Below are 16674 nucleotides of genomic sequence, written 5' to 3' on the forward strand. Positions count from 1 at the left end.
CAACCTTTCTGGGCTGGTGGGTTGGCGGGGGTCCAGATGTCAGGGCTCTGTCTGGGGTGATTCCAATGCTGTTGTGACTATCTCCCTCTGTTGAAAAAAGCGCCAAGCTGCATCCGGATCCTCAAAACTGTGCCATTGTCTATCTATTTGGATGCACCAGGTGGCGGGGAATTTTAGATAGTGGCGGAGTTCTGAGTCTTTCATGGCCTCGAATATCGGGTTGAATTCTTTCCGGCGCCTCGAGACCTCCAGCGAGTAGTCGTTGTATATGTGCATGTCTGCGGGCCCTATTTTAATAGGGCTAGCAGCTCTGCATGCTTTGAGGATTAGCATTTTATGTTGACAAATGAGCAAGTGCATGGTCACAATCCTAGGTCGTTGGTCGAGTGGAAGTTTGGGGATGGGTGCCCTGTGTATCCTCTTGATTATAAGATCTTGTGGGTTCTCTATCTTGAGGGTGTCTCGCAGAAAGCCCTGCATGAATGTCTCGAAGCACGCCCCTTCTGCGTTTTCCAGTAGTCCCGCCACCCGGAGGTTGTTCCGGCAGGAGCGATTTTCTTGGTCATCAATTTTCTCACCAAGTCTTTGTACCTCCCTTATGAACCCATCGAGTTCTGTTTCTGGTGGTGACATTGTCTTCTAGTGTGCTGATCCGTTGCTCGTTGTGCGTGATGTGCTCAGCTTGTGCTGTCAGGTGGGTTTGGACTTCCTGCAGGTCCCGCTTGATGTCTAATACTATATCGTTTGTTTCTTGCGTCCGCTGCCCAATAATACGCATCTCTGCCAGGATGGTTTGTAGTTGCGTTTGTACATCCATCTCCGCTTTGTTACGGTTGGATCTCCTTGGCTGGTTGGGTGCAGTGACTACTGAGGGCTCTGCCGATGGTGGGGCTCGAGTGCCTTTTTGCATGCCCGGGCGACATGCTGTGCCTGATCTACCTCTTGGAGTTGGCTTGGTCTGTGTGTTCCGTCTTCCTGGCTCCCTGCCGGCACACCGTCTGTGAAGGTTTATCAGTGAATTTGGAGGTAGAGAGGGCGTGCCTGTCTGGAAGAAGGGAGAAACCCGGGCCTGCGTGTTTGTTGGTGCCTGTCGAAGCCTGGCTGGGACCCTCTTTGTAGTGTCCCCACAAGTTTGGGAAAAGTATAGCGGGCAATGGGGCTAACGAGCTTCCAACCTTCTTCTGGGGGGTGGCAGGGCTTGGTGTCCGGCCCGCCATGGGTTATGGGTTTTGCCTGGGGAACAGGCCCACTGGATGCAGGTGGTCTGTTATATGCTGGTGCTTTTTGGGGTGGCTGCGGGGCTGTATGTCACTGTAGGTGCCCCCTAGATTATGGAGGGGGGTCCGGGTCCCTTTGAGTGTGGTTTGGTTTGCCCTCTCTCCCTGGGCCATGTGAGGGAAGGGCTTCACTCCCTCGAGATGACTGAGTGGGAGGGGGCATCAGGTGCCCTTCTTTAGCAGCCCCAGATGGGGTTCGTAGGAGCCGGCCCAAGACGATTCATCAGGCTAATTCCTCTTTCCTGTGGAGTGCGCCGCGCTGAATATTGAGGTGCTGTGGGTGGGATCACAGGGTGGGGCGCCGGGCTGCACCGGGTCACCTAGAGCCAGTGGTGTTAGCTGTGGGGTTGTGATGACCGCTGCGCGCCCCCCCAACCTCCCTCACCTGTTGGGTGTACCTCTGGCGTGTCTCCGTTCTGCTCCGTGATTCTAGCTTTGCGGGCGGTGATTCGGTGGGGCCCCACTGTTGCTTGATCCCGGGCCCCCGGGTACCTAGGAGGCTGGTGTGCGTTGGTGGCCAGCGAGGCTCTGGCCGGTGGCGTAAATAGCTCGCCATGCGTCACCCGCCCAATGGGCATATGGTTGTTGCAGTGCATGTCTGCCCGGCCCCTCCGATTCTTTGTCCCTGGGGGCTGTGGGATTATGGGTGGTGATATGCAAGCCTGGCTGGTCCTGTCCGTTGGGTCGGGGGGACCCGGCGCCCGCTCCGCCATAGTTCAGAGCCATGTGGTGCTCCAGCTGTTTCAGTCATCGGCCCGAGTGGCGATTCAAGGATTTTTGGCTGGCTTGCATTGGAGCAATGAGTGTGAAGAGGCTGCCTTTCTGTAGCTCGGTGAGGTCAGCTCCAACTTTCAAGCTAAGAACCGCATCCTTTTTGCAATTCCGTCCCCGTACTCTCGGGAGCTCCTCCAGCCTGCGGGCATCTAGCACCGTGCCCCCTAGCGGTCTCCGTTTTGATTTAGTTTCAGTTATAAAAACTACACTCATTAGGTGGTACTAGGTTTGAGGACACCATGTCAAAGAAAAAAAAGCCAGGCCAACGGGGTTGCAACCTTTTCTGAGAACCAGAGTCAACATTAGATTGAGAATGCAAATCCTACGCCGTTGGGTTCTTGGGTACATCGTATAATAAAGGGATTTAGGAATGCTTTCAATCGCGGGTTTTGGAAAGCCTTTGGAATTAACTTCATAAGAAATGGCCTTAGCAGTGGTAACCATATAAGGATGGTTTTACAGCGCATCGATTTTTGCCACAAGATGTCATGCTATGAGTGATGAAAGAATATTCTTGATGTGCTTTGTTGATGTGATTTTAATTAGTTGTTATGTACAAGGGATACTGACGCCATTTTTGTTAGAGTATTTTACTGCATATTCAGTATTTTACGCCACATTGGGTAGAAAACATAAATGGTGCTGATGCTTCTGCCTTGGAAAAATGTTAACAAATTGTTAACAGTGATGTAGCACTGTGGCGTAGAAAAGCAGCAAATAAAAAAGCCTTTACGAAACGAAAACATAGATCACAGAAATAGGGTTCCACGTGGACTCTTGGTATAGGTTGATTAGACACTGTTACTTGAGCTGTACCAACATTTTGCATAGGTTTAACAAGTGCATACAACAATCGGTATCTCAGGAGAATACTGAAAGAGCATTTTCAAAACAAATGTCTCCGTATGTGTTCATTTTTCCAAGGCATACATGTTGGGTTTTTCAGACACTGCCTCAGCAGACCCATCACCTATCACGTGTGGAGTTCCCCAAGGCTCCTGCATCTCCCCCACACTGTATAACATCTTTACTAAGATGTTATTTGACCCCTGGACGACATGAAAGTCCCCTGCACCAACTACCTGATGATACTCAGATCCTCATCACACTCAGGCTCATACGAAAAGGATTCCTCCCTCCTTAATGATATTTACAGTAAAATTCAAGACTGGATGGCTAAGCACGGGCTTTGTCTAAACGACGACAACACCAAGCTCCTACTCATTGGCTCCAATCAACGCCTTAACAAACTCAACCCACAATACAATTCATTCAATATAGATGGAAACGTCATCAACGTCTCCAAAAATGCCAAAACAATAGGTGTCTACGACTCCACCCTGTCTCTTTCAAGAGAGGGTAATGCCACAGCCTCCTCTTCGGCCTATACCACTAAACTAATAACAGCCTGTAGACCCTTGCTATCTACACAAAGCTGTATCTTACTAGTGAGAGCATTGATACTATCTAAACTTGATTACTTCAACTCCCTATACTTAGGTACCAGTAAGCAAAATATCCACAAACTCCAAATCTTGCAAAATAACATCCTCAGAGCATCCCTCAACATCCCACGCACCGACCACAGATCCTAAGCAAGACAGACTGCCAAATGGCTCCCCATAAAAGACAGAATCACCTTCAGAACTCTCATGATCACCCACAAATGTTTCATCAACACCGCCCCTAAATACCTGGTGCACAAATTCTGCACTAAGACCTCAACTAGGCCCACCAGAGCGAACTACGCACACTGCCCCAACATCCCCAAATATAGACACCACAAATCAGGCTAAAACTTGGAACTCCATGCCTCCAGCACTAAGAAACAAACACTCCTTCCTTGCCTTCCGTTTCAAAGGCAAAACCTGGCTCTTCGCCACTATCCCACCCAACTAAATCAACACCTACAAAACTATACGCTGCCTGTATATTCTGTATAAATGCCTATAAGAGCCCTTCAACTTGTAAATTCCAGTATAATCCTGTAAATGCTTCTATTCTTGTACTACCTACTGTACATTCCTGTAAATTATTGTATTGCTGTACTTATACCTTGTTTGCAACTAGCCCCACAAAATATTCCTGTATACTTCTGTATTTTTGTACTTGTACCGTGTATGTAAGCAGCTCCTTAAGATAAGCACCTAGCTACCTCAGGGTTCAGCGTGCTATATAAGCAAATAAAACAAACAAACAAACAAACAAAGCACAAGGATCGCCCATCTTTCCAAGAGATGATCATTAATATTAAATGCCTTTTTCACTAATGGTTTGAATCTCAGTACCCCCTAATTTGCAGAATAAAGACACAACCATACAGCAGTTAAACCTTTGAAGAAGATTGATTGATAACAAAATGATGCCAGTGAATGCAAATAATCAACGTGTCAACCTGCTCAGGGCCTCCTTGCGGACTTAAGCATCCCCAGGCAGGTTATCCATTCGGCACCCACATCCGGTCCAATGGGGCCTGTTCATGTTTATGGTCCCAGAACGCGCCCCTTGTTGCCCTGTTGTTGACGGATCTCTAGACAGCCACCTAGAATTACCTTATTGCAATACCGGCCATAAAACTGCCAAGACTTATAAAACTAGAAACTGCCTAGGAATGTTGACATACCGCGAAGATGTACATCCTAAAAAGGTAACTGGGATACTCTGTAGGCTAAACAAATCCAACCTTAAGTGACCACTAACAATCAATGGTAGGTGAATTTCCTTACCTGTCCGCCATTGGTGACTGAAAACATTCTGTTAGTCCCACCACAGAGCTTCACGTACCACAGGAACCAGAGGGCGGAAACTTGGTGCGGCTCTACGGTATTGTTGACGTTCACAAAGACGTGAGCAAAACGCCTGACTGCGCTGCATAAAAAGGGAACGCAGACAAAGTAATGATTATCAACAACAGCCACCATCCTGGGTCGCAGCACAAAAAAGTGAAGCAGAGAAAGTCATGATTATCAACAAAAGCCACCATTTTGGGGAGCAGGACACAGCTTACATAGTAAATGAATATGTTTCCTTTTATTCCTCTAGTTGGGAGTCAGTGACCTGTGCACTCATGGCAAAAGGTGCACCTAATTGTTGAAGAAATACAATTAGAAATTATTTATACACAATTCCATTGAAACAGATTAAATGAGCTAAGTTTAAGCAAGTGTGACAAACACACTGCAGTTTCTGATCTTCCATTTCTGTGGCCTGAAACAGAATAATAAACAGCCTAAACTCACTTGTGTGATATATTAACACAGACTATTTGGTCACTACATTTTGTATCAATTATTGTTGTCCTAGGTAACTTAGATTGGTTTTATTTTAGGGTTTTCATAGGGTGAGGTAGGCCAATATGTCCTGCTTAAAAGCATGGCGGAAAGCACATATTCGAGAGTGCGCAAAATAATAACTTACTGCTAGTTTTCAGTGAAAGAAAGGACAGTCCATTGGTTTCAGCAATGATATTTGTATAGTCCATTGTACAGCCCTGATTTCAGCCTTCGCCCTCATATTGCAATGGAGCCCCGAATATTGAAAAGCCATAACATGTAGACCCACCAGGCTCTCCTGCACTGAAGGTAAGTGGGATAGTCTGAGTCTTACTTGTAAACGACGTCGAATGGTGAGGTACAGAAGAGGTGAGTCCTTATAGTACTAAAAACTTTCAGGTAGTCTTCTGCATGCCTTGATGGAGATCGGTGGGTATGCCAGAGGTTTGCGCGTGTGCCTGCATGGCCTACAAATCTGTTGTCTCGTATCGAGATGTATGGTAAGAAGGCTGTGAGTGAACGGCCTGTGACAATGGGTTAGCTGATATGCCTTGAAGACTTTAGAAAGGTAGAGGAAGTTTGGTTATTCAGGTCCTACACCTGACCAAAGCACAGTGATGTGTGTATGCAGGACTAGGCTGCAATCATTTGATTTGTTTCCCTCATTTGATTTGTTTCCCTCCTGTAGAGGGCAAAGAACGTTTTCAGTCTTCAATCCTTTTAGGCACAATGCATATTGGCGCATCCAGCACTGCACATGTTTCATGCAGCTCACTCTTCAGTTACTGCCACTAAAGGAATCCTGTAAGATAAGACAGAACTGTGCACCATCCCCATACACATGGAACCGGATGTTGCTTGCTTCAGATGTATGCACCGGTGGGGCCATAGCCTTCTTGAAGAGGATCACTGGACCGCTGTGAGAATCATAAAGATCACCAAAGATAGGTAAGCAGATGCTGTATGGCGGCATAGATCATTTTTTTTTAGCAGTTTATTCAGTTTTACAACACAATATGGAACAGACAGACAGACAGACACATATCTTGAAATAACACACCCGCCTCTTCCACCCTTACCTCTCTTGCATGTCAACTCACACTCTAGAGATCTTGCCCATATATCTTCAAACAATTTACTCTTCTTTTGAGCTTTGAGTATAGTGAGGGCTTGCACATTTCTTGTATCCACGCTGATAACTCTTAGAATCAGTTTCATGGTCAGAATAACCATTTCTTCAGAGAGCAAGATACATCATCCAGCAGAGTATCCGCAGGGGCCAGGACCAGCTCACTCTCCTGGGTACAGTTTAAGTTGGTGTGGAGTTAATTATTATTATTTTGCATTTTTAAAGCGCTCACACAGCGCATTGAGGCGCTGTTACAGGAATTGTTTTTTTTTTGTTTGTCTTAGTTGCGAAATACCCAGATGTTTCTAAGTGCAGACGCAGGGATCGGACCTGCGTTGCTTCCTGTCGTCTTGCTTCCAAGGCGAGAACGTTGCCACTGAGCTATCCTCTCAGGACGATCTTGCCAATAGTATAAAAGGATGCTGAGAGGTCCAGTGATTTAAGCATGGTGGTGCGGCCGGAATCTTGGTTAGTCAGGAGCACATTTTGATGATTAATTGGTTGGTTTTGAACTCAGTGTGAAGCGTTGAAACAGATTTCCCTTTTATTCACATGGCCTCTGCCCTCTGCCTGTAGGCCTCTGTATACATGTCCTCCCAAGCGGACAGCCTATCCACCGAGTTGTATTTAAATTATTATACCCCATTACTGGATCCCTGTGCGTTGTTACATAGTTAGGGTTCTGCTATTAAAACACAGCAGAGCAAATTAGTGTTTAATTGAAGTATTGCCCACACTTCGAACTTAATTCTGTCAAGGATCAAACACTGGCATTTCAATATGTCCCTAGTGAGACAATATTTCATACCAAAATATGTTGTCTCTGCTGATAATAACCCTATGTGGATAAATACACACATTTCTTTCCGGAGAAAACTCAAAAGCTGGCTCCTTACGTTCAAACGTTAGTACCTTTTAAATCCCAGAATACACCCTGGACTTTTGTAAATATCTGCTAGACCTGTAACTGCTAGACCTGAACTATTGTACATTGTAAATGATGCACCATACTATTTTTCGTTTTGTTCAATTCCATGCATTTGTAACCATGACTGTAAATATATGTCCAGCGCCCAGATACCTACGGGTTAGGCACGCTTTACAAGTGTTAAATAAATAAATAAATGTGGTATCTATTTGTAGCACGATTATCACAGATTTGAATGGCATGAGAGTGGTATCTGCCACAGTAACACAAAATGTTAGTAATCAAAAGGCAATTCAGTTTGCAGTACATGTGTGTAGATGGTCGATATGGTTATTATATATGGCATTCTATGCTTAATGGTTATTTCTCTATGCTCAGATGCTATTAACTTCAACTTTATTTCTGAAAGTCTTACTACGCTCCCTTTTGTGGGTATGTGTGTTTTGGGGTTCATATAGCGCAGGCGCAGCTGTGAAGCAAAGTAATAGTGTGGACCTACAGGATAGGCAGTGTTTACAAATGGATTTCTATGGAATCCACCTGCTCATTAGCATGTGTTAATGTGAGGCCAATGTATTCTTTTTACACCTGCATAAAAATCTCATGCAGGCGTAAAACAAAGTGCTCACACAAGTCAAAGGAGGCAAGCATGGTGTAGATGTTAACTCTGCCCCGTGCCCATGCTCTGTCTTGTCGGAGCACGAAACTGGGCGTGGGAAATATTGATAAATGGTAATATGGATACAATCAGGAGGACCTAATATCAAAGCTTGTAAGCCCTTTTTTGCCAAATGAAATAAACGCTGCTTGCCATGTACGCATATCAGGTGGCATTTACAATGGATCCCTACGGAGTCCACCTGCTTTTTTTACAGTCTACTCTGTACAGGGATTTTGTCAGTGTGAATCGTAGAGTTGGGAGCCAGAGGATTAAATAATTATGGAGCTACTGTGAGGGGACAGAAATTAAAGCCGGTCACAAAGCTGTCATATTTGGCTATCTCCTCCCATGTGGTCCTGCTTCATAAAGCCGCCCCCAGGGTCAGGATCAGGTAGCGGCTGCTGTTCCCTGACCACATGGGATGAGGCTACTGCTACTGTCCATTGGATTCATCACACTCAAAAAGGTGCAAGCTCCCAAAGTTGGTGCAGTCTCCTTGACACTGTGAAGATCATCTACTTCTGAGACCCTCAACGGTGGAAATGTGCCTCTTTAATTTGCTGCCGACACAAGAAATGAAGTGGGCCATGTTAGGGTGGCCAAGTTGCCTGATGCCCTTTGGGTCCAGAGGTACAATACTGAGTGTATTCAGGCAGAGGTGTAGAGCATGCTGGCCAATGTGTGGTGTAAAGGTCAAGAAGATGATGAGATATTCGATGTGAGTGGATACCCTTAGCTCTTAAACTCTTCTGTTACCTTTTCCGATCTCCGATCACCATACCCCATGACTCACACTCATCCAAAGTCCATCCACCATCCACCCACTGGCTACTGCGGACAGATCGAATTGCCAATGTCTCTCGCATTGTTGTTCTTTATCTTCCCTTGCCCACTTTCACTAACACTATCATTCTTTCTCTTTTCCTCCTAGTACACGTATCATGCATATTATACAGGAGGTTCATGGAGTGCAAGGTAAGAAGCAGATGTCTGGGAACTCCCATTTCGTATTAGCAGGTCTAGGAGACATCACATTTTGGGTTTAAGAGATAATGTTTCCAGACACATGAAAAGACAGCACTCTTTATCTCCCTAATTAGGATACGGGAGACTGGATGAAAATGGCATTGGACCTCATCCTGCCCTACACAGGGGCTGTGTCCAGTGAGGGCCTCCTGGATGTTTTGCCTATAAGGGCAACATTCAATGGCAACAACAAGTGTTTACCATCCATTTGTGAGACAACTGGGCTTCAGGCCAAAAACATCCCAAGACATTTGCCCCAGAAAATGTGCTCTGTTGTCTTCAATCGGACCACATATGGGTGAGCTGAAAATGTAAAAATGCCCTAAGCATGAGTGTGGAAAGCCAGGGGATGGAGTCTGATGGCTTGAATAACAACAGTAGGAAAACCTAGCATAACCCACATGTAATGCCCTGCGTGTTGACAAATACATCTTGCTCATATAACGTACAAATGCAGGCAAAGCAACAGGCCAAATGACCCCTCCTCACTTTCCATTAGCCTGCAACTCATCTGGGGTTGAAGCATATCCTTTGTGGTCCAATTTTATGGATGAAAATCATTCAATGTCTAGAAAGAGGGAGTATGGCCATAGAACTACCAAGGTCCAAGATATGGAGACTGGGGTGATATAGATTGTGTCTTTGCAATTTATTTATTTATTTGCATTGTTAAAGCGCTCACACAGCCCGGGGGCATCGAGGTGCTGTTACAGGAACATATTTCTCTTAGTTGTGTATTTATAACGCGCTTATTACCTGGAGGTTTCTAAGCGCGGACCCGGGGATCAAACCTGTGTTGCTTTGTGTCGTCTTGTTTCCAAGGCGAGCATGTTGCCGCTGTGCTATCCTCCCGGGGCAATGTCTCCTGTGCTTAAGGACTACTGTGTGGCAGTTACTTGAAGGATCAACAGTTTTGATAATTGTTTTGGGGAAAGAGAGTTTTTGTTTTTGAATGTTTACACAATCAATTGTTTCTTTTTAGGCCTGTCAAGAGAAAGAATGTTCCCTCTATTAGACTTAGTGAAAAGGCAATATTAGGGACACTCTGGTGTCAATCAGCTGCTAAGCAAAGCAATACTAGTTTCTGACTGGTCAATTTCGCCATACCTCACTTACACTTCTTTTGCACAGCCACATCTCTCCAAATTGCCTCCCAATTATCGCTACGACAGATCCCTCACTTTTTTAGAGCGCTGACCTTCTACTCGTCTTCAATCTCTTTCCCCATGAGGTGCTATCTAACTCGTTCCATTCAACTTTTTTTAAAAAATATGTTTATTTTTGAACAAGGTACAAAAACAATACATTCACTTAATGTCTACATTTAATATGTGTTATTATACTAGAGTGTTTCTCCCTTCCCCCCACCCTCCCTGTGTTCGTCCCATATTCAAGTCCCCTCTCCTCGCTCCTGCTCCTGTGGGGCAGGCCAGCTCTCTAGAACCCTCCTGGACAGCTGGGGTTTGTATGTTAATGCTGGGAAGTCTCGATCGAACTCAAGGACAGGGTTCCAAATGTTCTGGAAGCGGTGGAGGATACCCGCTCTAGCTGCTGTCACCTTCTCTGCAATTAGCACATCCCACAGCTTGACCCACCAGAGGAGCAGGAGTGGGCCCGCTACAGATTTCCATGTGCGGGCCACCACTATTCTGCCCGCCAACAGACACTGGGACAACAGTTTGGCTTTAGAGCCTGTGCGTGGATAAATCCCGGGAACCGGGCACCCAGGAGGATAGGTTCGGGCTCTAGAGGGAGTGTGTGTGATTTCTGCAATGACCGCCAGGCATTCCTTCCAGAAACTTTCGGCTTTGGGACAAGTCCACCACATGTGGAAAAAGGATCCTAATTGGCCGCAACGTCTCCAGCAAGCTGGGTCTGCAGTATGGTTCATGTAGTGGAGCCTTAGAGGGGGACAGTACCAGCGCAGTAAGATTTTGTAGGTGCATTCTCTATTTGTGACACAGGCGGATGCCGATTGGGTGCAGGTCCAGATGTCCACCCAGGATTGGTCCTCTATGGGGTGACCTAGGTCTGCCTCCCATTGTGCCATGGACCAAGATTTGGAGGTGAGAAAGTCTTTGTGGAGAAGCTTGTACAGTGCCGAGGTCTTACCTCGGATTGGTAGGTCCTTGAGGGTTAGTTCTATGGTGGTGGGAGGGCAGATCGCTGCTTGGTATGTCTGTGGGTGGATGAACCAATGGCGCAGTTGGAGGTATGTAAACCTGTCCTTTTCTTGAAGGTGGAAGGTTTCTTTACATCATTCGTAAGAAAGATTGTCCTCCTTCGAAAAGTTGCCCCACAGTCTCCAATCGTCCCGCAATCCAGTTTTTAAAATTTTGGGGAGCTGCTCCAGGTGAGAAGACTGGGTTCAGAAAGTCCGGGGATGAGGGGTTGAGTCCCCTTGGGATCTTCTTTTGCTTCAGCGTTTTTTCCCATATGGCGACAGTATGCCTGGTGGCTAATAGTAGGTCCTGCCATTGCCGTCTCGTCGCTGGTGGAATGTGGGGGAGGAAGAGTAGGGAAAGAGCCAAGCGCGATTGTTCCATGTCCACCCATCTGGGGCAATTAGTGATTGTTTGCCATGCTTGAATGCACGCTAGTTGGGCTGCTATCTGGTATTTCTGTAGGTCTGGGACCCCCAGGCCGCCAAGTTTTGCATTCCCCATCATCGTGTCTCTCGGGATTCTGGCCTTTTACCCCCTCCAGATGAACTGTAGCATTTTTCTCTGTAGGTTCTGAAGCGCTGGGGTCGGGATCATCACCGGGAGGGCGGAGCATGTGTACAAGAATCTTGGAAGTAGGTTCATTTTACATGTTGTGATCCTGCCCATCAGGGAAATCTCTTGGGACGCCCAGCGTTTCAGGCCGGTTTTCAGTTCTTGGAAGAGCGGAGGGAAGTTCATGCTGGAGACGTCTGTTGGTTTGGCTGGGATCTGGACCCCCAGGTAGTTGATGGCCTTTGTTTTCCATTGGATTGGGCACATTGGGATCAGGTCTTCTCGCTCTCTCAATGAGATCCCTATTCCCAGCGCTGCTGATTTATTGAAGTTAATGGTGAATCCTGTGACCCTTCCATAGTTGTTTGTTAAGTTCTGTCAAGGCATGTGCCAAGGAGCTGCAGGGTCTGTGATGGTTAGGAGGACGTCGTCCGCGTAGAGGGCCAGTTTATGGAGCGAGGGGCCTACTTGGAGGCCCTTAATTAGGTGTTTCAGCCTAATCCATTGGGCGAAGGGCTTCATGATCAAGGCGAATAAAAGCGGGCATCCCTGTCTAGTTCCGCAGGTCAGTGTAATGGGGGCCGAGAGATTGCCATTGATTGTGAGTAGGGTTTTCGGCGCTTTGTAGTTGGCTAGGATCATGGTGCGGAATTTCGGCTCAAATCCAAATGTCTCCAGGTTAAGCTTCATAAATGTCCTATCCACCTTGTCAAACGCCTTGGTTGCGTCTAGTGCCATGAGCACAATCCCTTGTGTGTCTCGGGTAGTTAGGTCCACCAGGTTCAGGGCTCTGCAAATGTTGTCAGCCGTAGATCGGTTATTCAGAAAACCACTTTGGTCGGGTTGGATTATGTCTGGGAGGATGTGAGCTAGGTGAGTTGCCAGAATCTTAGAGTAAATATTGGCGTAAATGTTGAGAAGAGCGATGGGTCTGTATGAGGCTGGGCATCTCTGATCCCCCCCAGGTTTGGGGAGAAGGATAGTGATTGACTCTTGCATGGAAGGGGTTATAACGCTGGTCTCTCTAAAGGAGTTAAATAGTTGTGCCAGTGGGGCGAGTAGCTGGTGCTTGAAAACCCTGTAGAACCTGGTTGTGTAGCCATCTGGGCCTGGCGCCCGGGATTTAAGCGATTTTATGGCTTCATCTACCTCCTCACTGGAGATTGGTGCGTCCAGGTCTCGGGTGGAATCCGGGATTTCGGGGGAGTGCTGCTTTTCGTACGTATTCCCTTTGTTCGCTCATGTCTCGTGGCGGGGCGGTCATTACCTGTTTCAGATGCTCCGCTGCCAGGCGTTGTTTGTCTTGCTCTGTGTATTGGGTTCTACCTTGCGTGTCCCGGAGTCCAATGATCATATTGTTTCATTTTGCTTTGGTCAGTTTGGCTACCAATAATTTGTTTGTTTTATTATTTTTGGCATAATAGAATTGCTTGGCCTTTGCCAATTGGTGTGATGTGTGTTCGGCGTAGTGGGCTTCGATCTTTTTCTGTGCCGTGCGAATAGCTCGTTGGGTTCTCGGGGACCATCCTTTTTCTTTATAAGTTTGCTCCGCTTTCTGGAGGTGGTCTTCGAGGGCTAGGCGGGTTTGATTCCTGGCTTTGTGGAAGGCTACTCCTTGTGCTATTAATTCCCCACATACGACCGCTTTCATGGCATTCCAGGTGTTGGCGGGCGAGGTGTCTGCTATAGGTTTTTCCTGGAAAAAGTTCTTGATCGTAGTTGCAATCGAGTCCCTAAGCGGCATTTCGTTAAGGATTGGATCATAAAGCGTCCATCTACGTTGGGCCGGGCGGGGGGTTCCTGAATCTGGATTTCCAAAGACACCGGGCCATGGTCCGACAGAATCCGTGGGCCTATGGTAACATCATTGGTGAACGAGAGAATCTGGGGGGAGACCAGAAGGAGATCAATCCTAGAGAATGTTCTATGGACGTGGGAGTAGAATGAAAAGTCTTTTTCCGAGGGGTGGAGACCCCTCCATGCTTCTACCACCTGCAGCGTTCTGAATAGCTGTAAGAGTGCTAAAGCTGAGGTGAAATCTCCGGATGATGGAGGGTGGGATTTGTCTTTTGTGGGGTCTGGAACTCTGTTGAAGTCACCGCCAATGATAACTTGGCCCTTTAGGAAGGAGGGGAGGGTAGCACATAGGGCATCGTAGAAGGCGGCTTGGGCAGAGTTAGGAGCGTATATTGACACAATGGAGTATAGCTCCCAGAGTAGCAGGCATTTCACAGCAACGAATCGGCCCTCTGGGCAGAGTTTCGTGTCCAGAATCTAGGGGTCCAACCCCTTCCTAAAGAGATTGGCAGTGCCCCCTTTCTTGGAGTTTCCAGATGCGCCGAATTGTTTCGGGAAGAGGCGGAAGCGTAAGCGCCCAAAATCGGCTGGCAATAAGTGCGTTTCCTGCAGCATGGCCACCGCAGCATTTTCGTCTTGGAGTTTTTGCAATATTGACTTGCGTTTGGCTGGGGAGTTTAGTCCTCTAACATTCAGCGAGACTAATTTCAGGGTGGAGTGATCTGGGATGAGAGGCGACGGTATCGCTCTGTCTGGGGGTGAGCGGGAGACGTAGCGGTGTCAGCTGGCATCTCGTGGGTATTGTGGATGCGTACTTCCCTGCCATTGAAGTTTTTGCTCTGGCCTCCAATGGGGTGGCGCAGATTTAACCGGGGGGGGCAGGTTTGTAGGTCCAGCCCCCTTGGCCAACATAGCCAAGTAACTGTTCATAGCCAACATGGCTAAAATTATAGTTATCGCCTTCCAAGGACTTAGATGGATTGTTCCTCGGAAGCGGGCATAGGTCGTGGGGTAGGGCACGTTGCCTAGATTGTCGGGGAATTCTTTTGCTTATCATGGACGACGGAGTTCCCTCGGGTGAGGCTATTTTTTCCTTCTGAACCTCGGGACTCTGGACCAGGAGTTTGGCTTAGCGTTGGGCGACCTTGGGAGGTCCGAGTTGGTAGCATTCTCAGGACTCATGGGTGACCGAGCTTCATCGGGGGTCAGATTCATGATCTTCTCAGCATCTTCCAGATGGCTGATCCTTCTCTGGGTGCCTTCGTAGGAGAATTGTAGGGCCATGGGGAAAAGCCACTGATAGCGGATTTTTTGGTCTTGTAGAAAGACAGCCAGGGGTCAGAGGGCTCGTCTTCTCTGGGGGGTGAGGATGGATAAATCTTGGTAAATTTGGATGGGGGTGCCCTGAAAGGTTATTTCATCACGGGAGCGGTTGATTGCAGAAATGGCTTCTTTTGTCGTGAAGAAATGTACTCTGGTGATGACGTCTGGTGGAGCGTCCGATTCCACTCTGCGGCGAGGGCGCATCCTGTGTGTGCAGTCCTGGAGGAGTTGGGACTTTTCTAGGTCCGGGAGAAGGGCTTGGAATAGGTTCCCCACATATTCTGCCAGGTTTTTATCTGGGACTGTGGTCGGGACCCCTCTGATACATAATATGTTGCGCCGGGCCCTATTTTCCAAATCTTCTTGTTTAAACACTAAAATTTCGCATTTATCCTGGAAGAGTTTGATTGAGCGCTGGACCTCCACCAGGGTGGACGCTTGGTCCTGGGTTCGGTCTTTGACTTCACCTAGTCTCTGTTCGGTGTCTGTTACACTCCGGTCAGTGTTTTCCAGTTTGGTGGATAGTTCCGACATGCATGATCTGAATTCGGATTTAATGTCAGCTATGAAAGCCCTAATGTCACTTTTCGTTGCGAGAGTACTCTTGTCTTCAGCGGCTTCCTGAAGGGTGGAACCAGGGTGTTCTTGTTTTTTAGATTTGTCAGTTGACATCAGCATTGCTGCAATGTCTGCGTTCTTGCCGACTTTGGCTTGATTAGTCATCTCGTTTCCCTGGTCAAATCAAGGGTTTTCTGTTCCCTAGATGCTGGAGGGGTAATTTCAGTGGTGTGGGGGGCAGAGGATCACAGGAGGTGGGTAAGGGGTCACAGAAGGTGGGCCGGGGTGCTCCAGGTGATCTTCACGTGTGTCAGGTAGGTGGATAGTAGCTGGTATCTGGCTTACCCTTCTTAGTTGCTGCTGGGGGCCCACCAGGCCTGCCCGTCTCCCACCGTTCTGCTCACAGCCTGCCCCCGAGACAGTGTGACTGGTCTCCCCGGGGGCTAAGATTGCTGACCGGAGCTGCGGTGGGGGAGACCGGGTGAGCCTGCTTTCTGTTGAGCTTGGGTGCAGGGCGGGGGTCACGGCGATGAGACAGGTGACCCCCTGCTGCTGGCGGTGGACTGCTGGGTGGGGCGGCTGCCGCTGCCCATGCAGGATTGCCGTGGGAAAGGCTCCGGAGCGGTGGAGCACGGCAGATGCCCCCACCCCGGGCTCACCTCCTCTCCAGGACGGCGCTTCTTCAGTCGGTGCAGGCGGGGCTGCCTGCGCCTGGAGCAGGGGTCTCTCGGGATTCTGGCCTTTTACCCCCTCCAGATGAACTGTAGCATTTTTCTCTGTAGGTTCTGAAGCGCTGGGGTCGGGATCATCACCGGGAGGGCAGAGCATGTGTACAAGAATCTTGGAAGTAGGTTCATTTTACATGTTGTGATCCTGCCCATCAGGGAAATCTCTTGGGACGCCCAGCGTTTCAGGCCGGTTTTCAGTTCTTGGAAGAGCGGAGGGAAGTTCATGCTGGAGACGTCTGTTGGTTTGGCTGGGATCTGGACCCCCAGGTAGTTGATGGCCTTTGTTTTCCATTGGATTGGGCACATTGGGATCAGGTCTTCTCGCTCTCTCAATGAGATCCCTATTCCCAGCGCTGCTGATTTATTGAAGTTAATGGTGAATCCTGTGACCCTTCCATAGTTGTTTGTTAAGTTCTGTCAAGGCGTGTGCCAAGGAGCTGCAGGGTCTGTGATGGTTAGGAGGACGTCGTCCGCGTAGAGGGCC

General features: G+C 47.9%; 1 protein-coding gene across 1 annotated transcript in view; it reads right to left on the reverse strand.

Moving 5' to 3' along the window:
* Positions 1 to 16674, reverse strand: part of LOC138526130 (amine oxidase [flavin-containing] A-like) — a 493108-nt gene that overhangs the window by 146406 nt on the left and 330028 nt on the right. Inside the window, exon 6 of the mRNA XM_069636505.1 lies at positions 4778 to 4919. Within this exon, the coding sequence (XP_069492606.1) occupies positions 4778 to 4919 (142 nt within the window). The remainder of the gene's footprint in view (positions 1 to 4777; positions 4920 to 16674) is intronic.

The sequence above is a fragment of the Ambystoma mexicanum genome, chromosome 7p, assembly GCF_040938575.1.
Source record: "Ambystoma mexicanum isolate Mex_15411 chromosome 7p, UKY_AmexF1_1, whole genome shotgun sequence".
In the NCBI taxonomy this organism is placed as follows: domain Eukaryota; kingdom Metazoa; phylum Chordata; class Amphibia; order Caudata; family Ambystomatidae; genus Ambystoma; species Ambystoma mexicanum.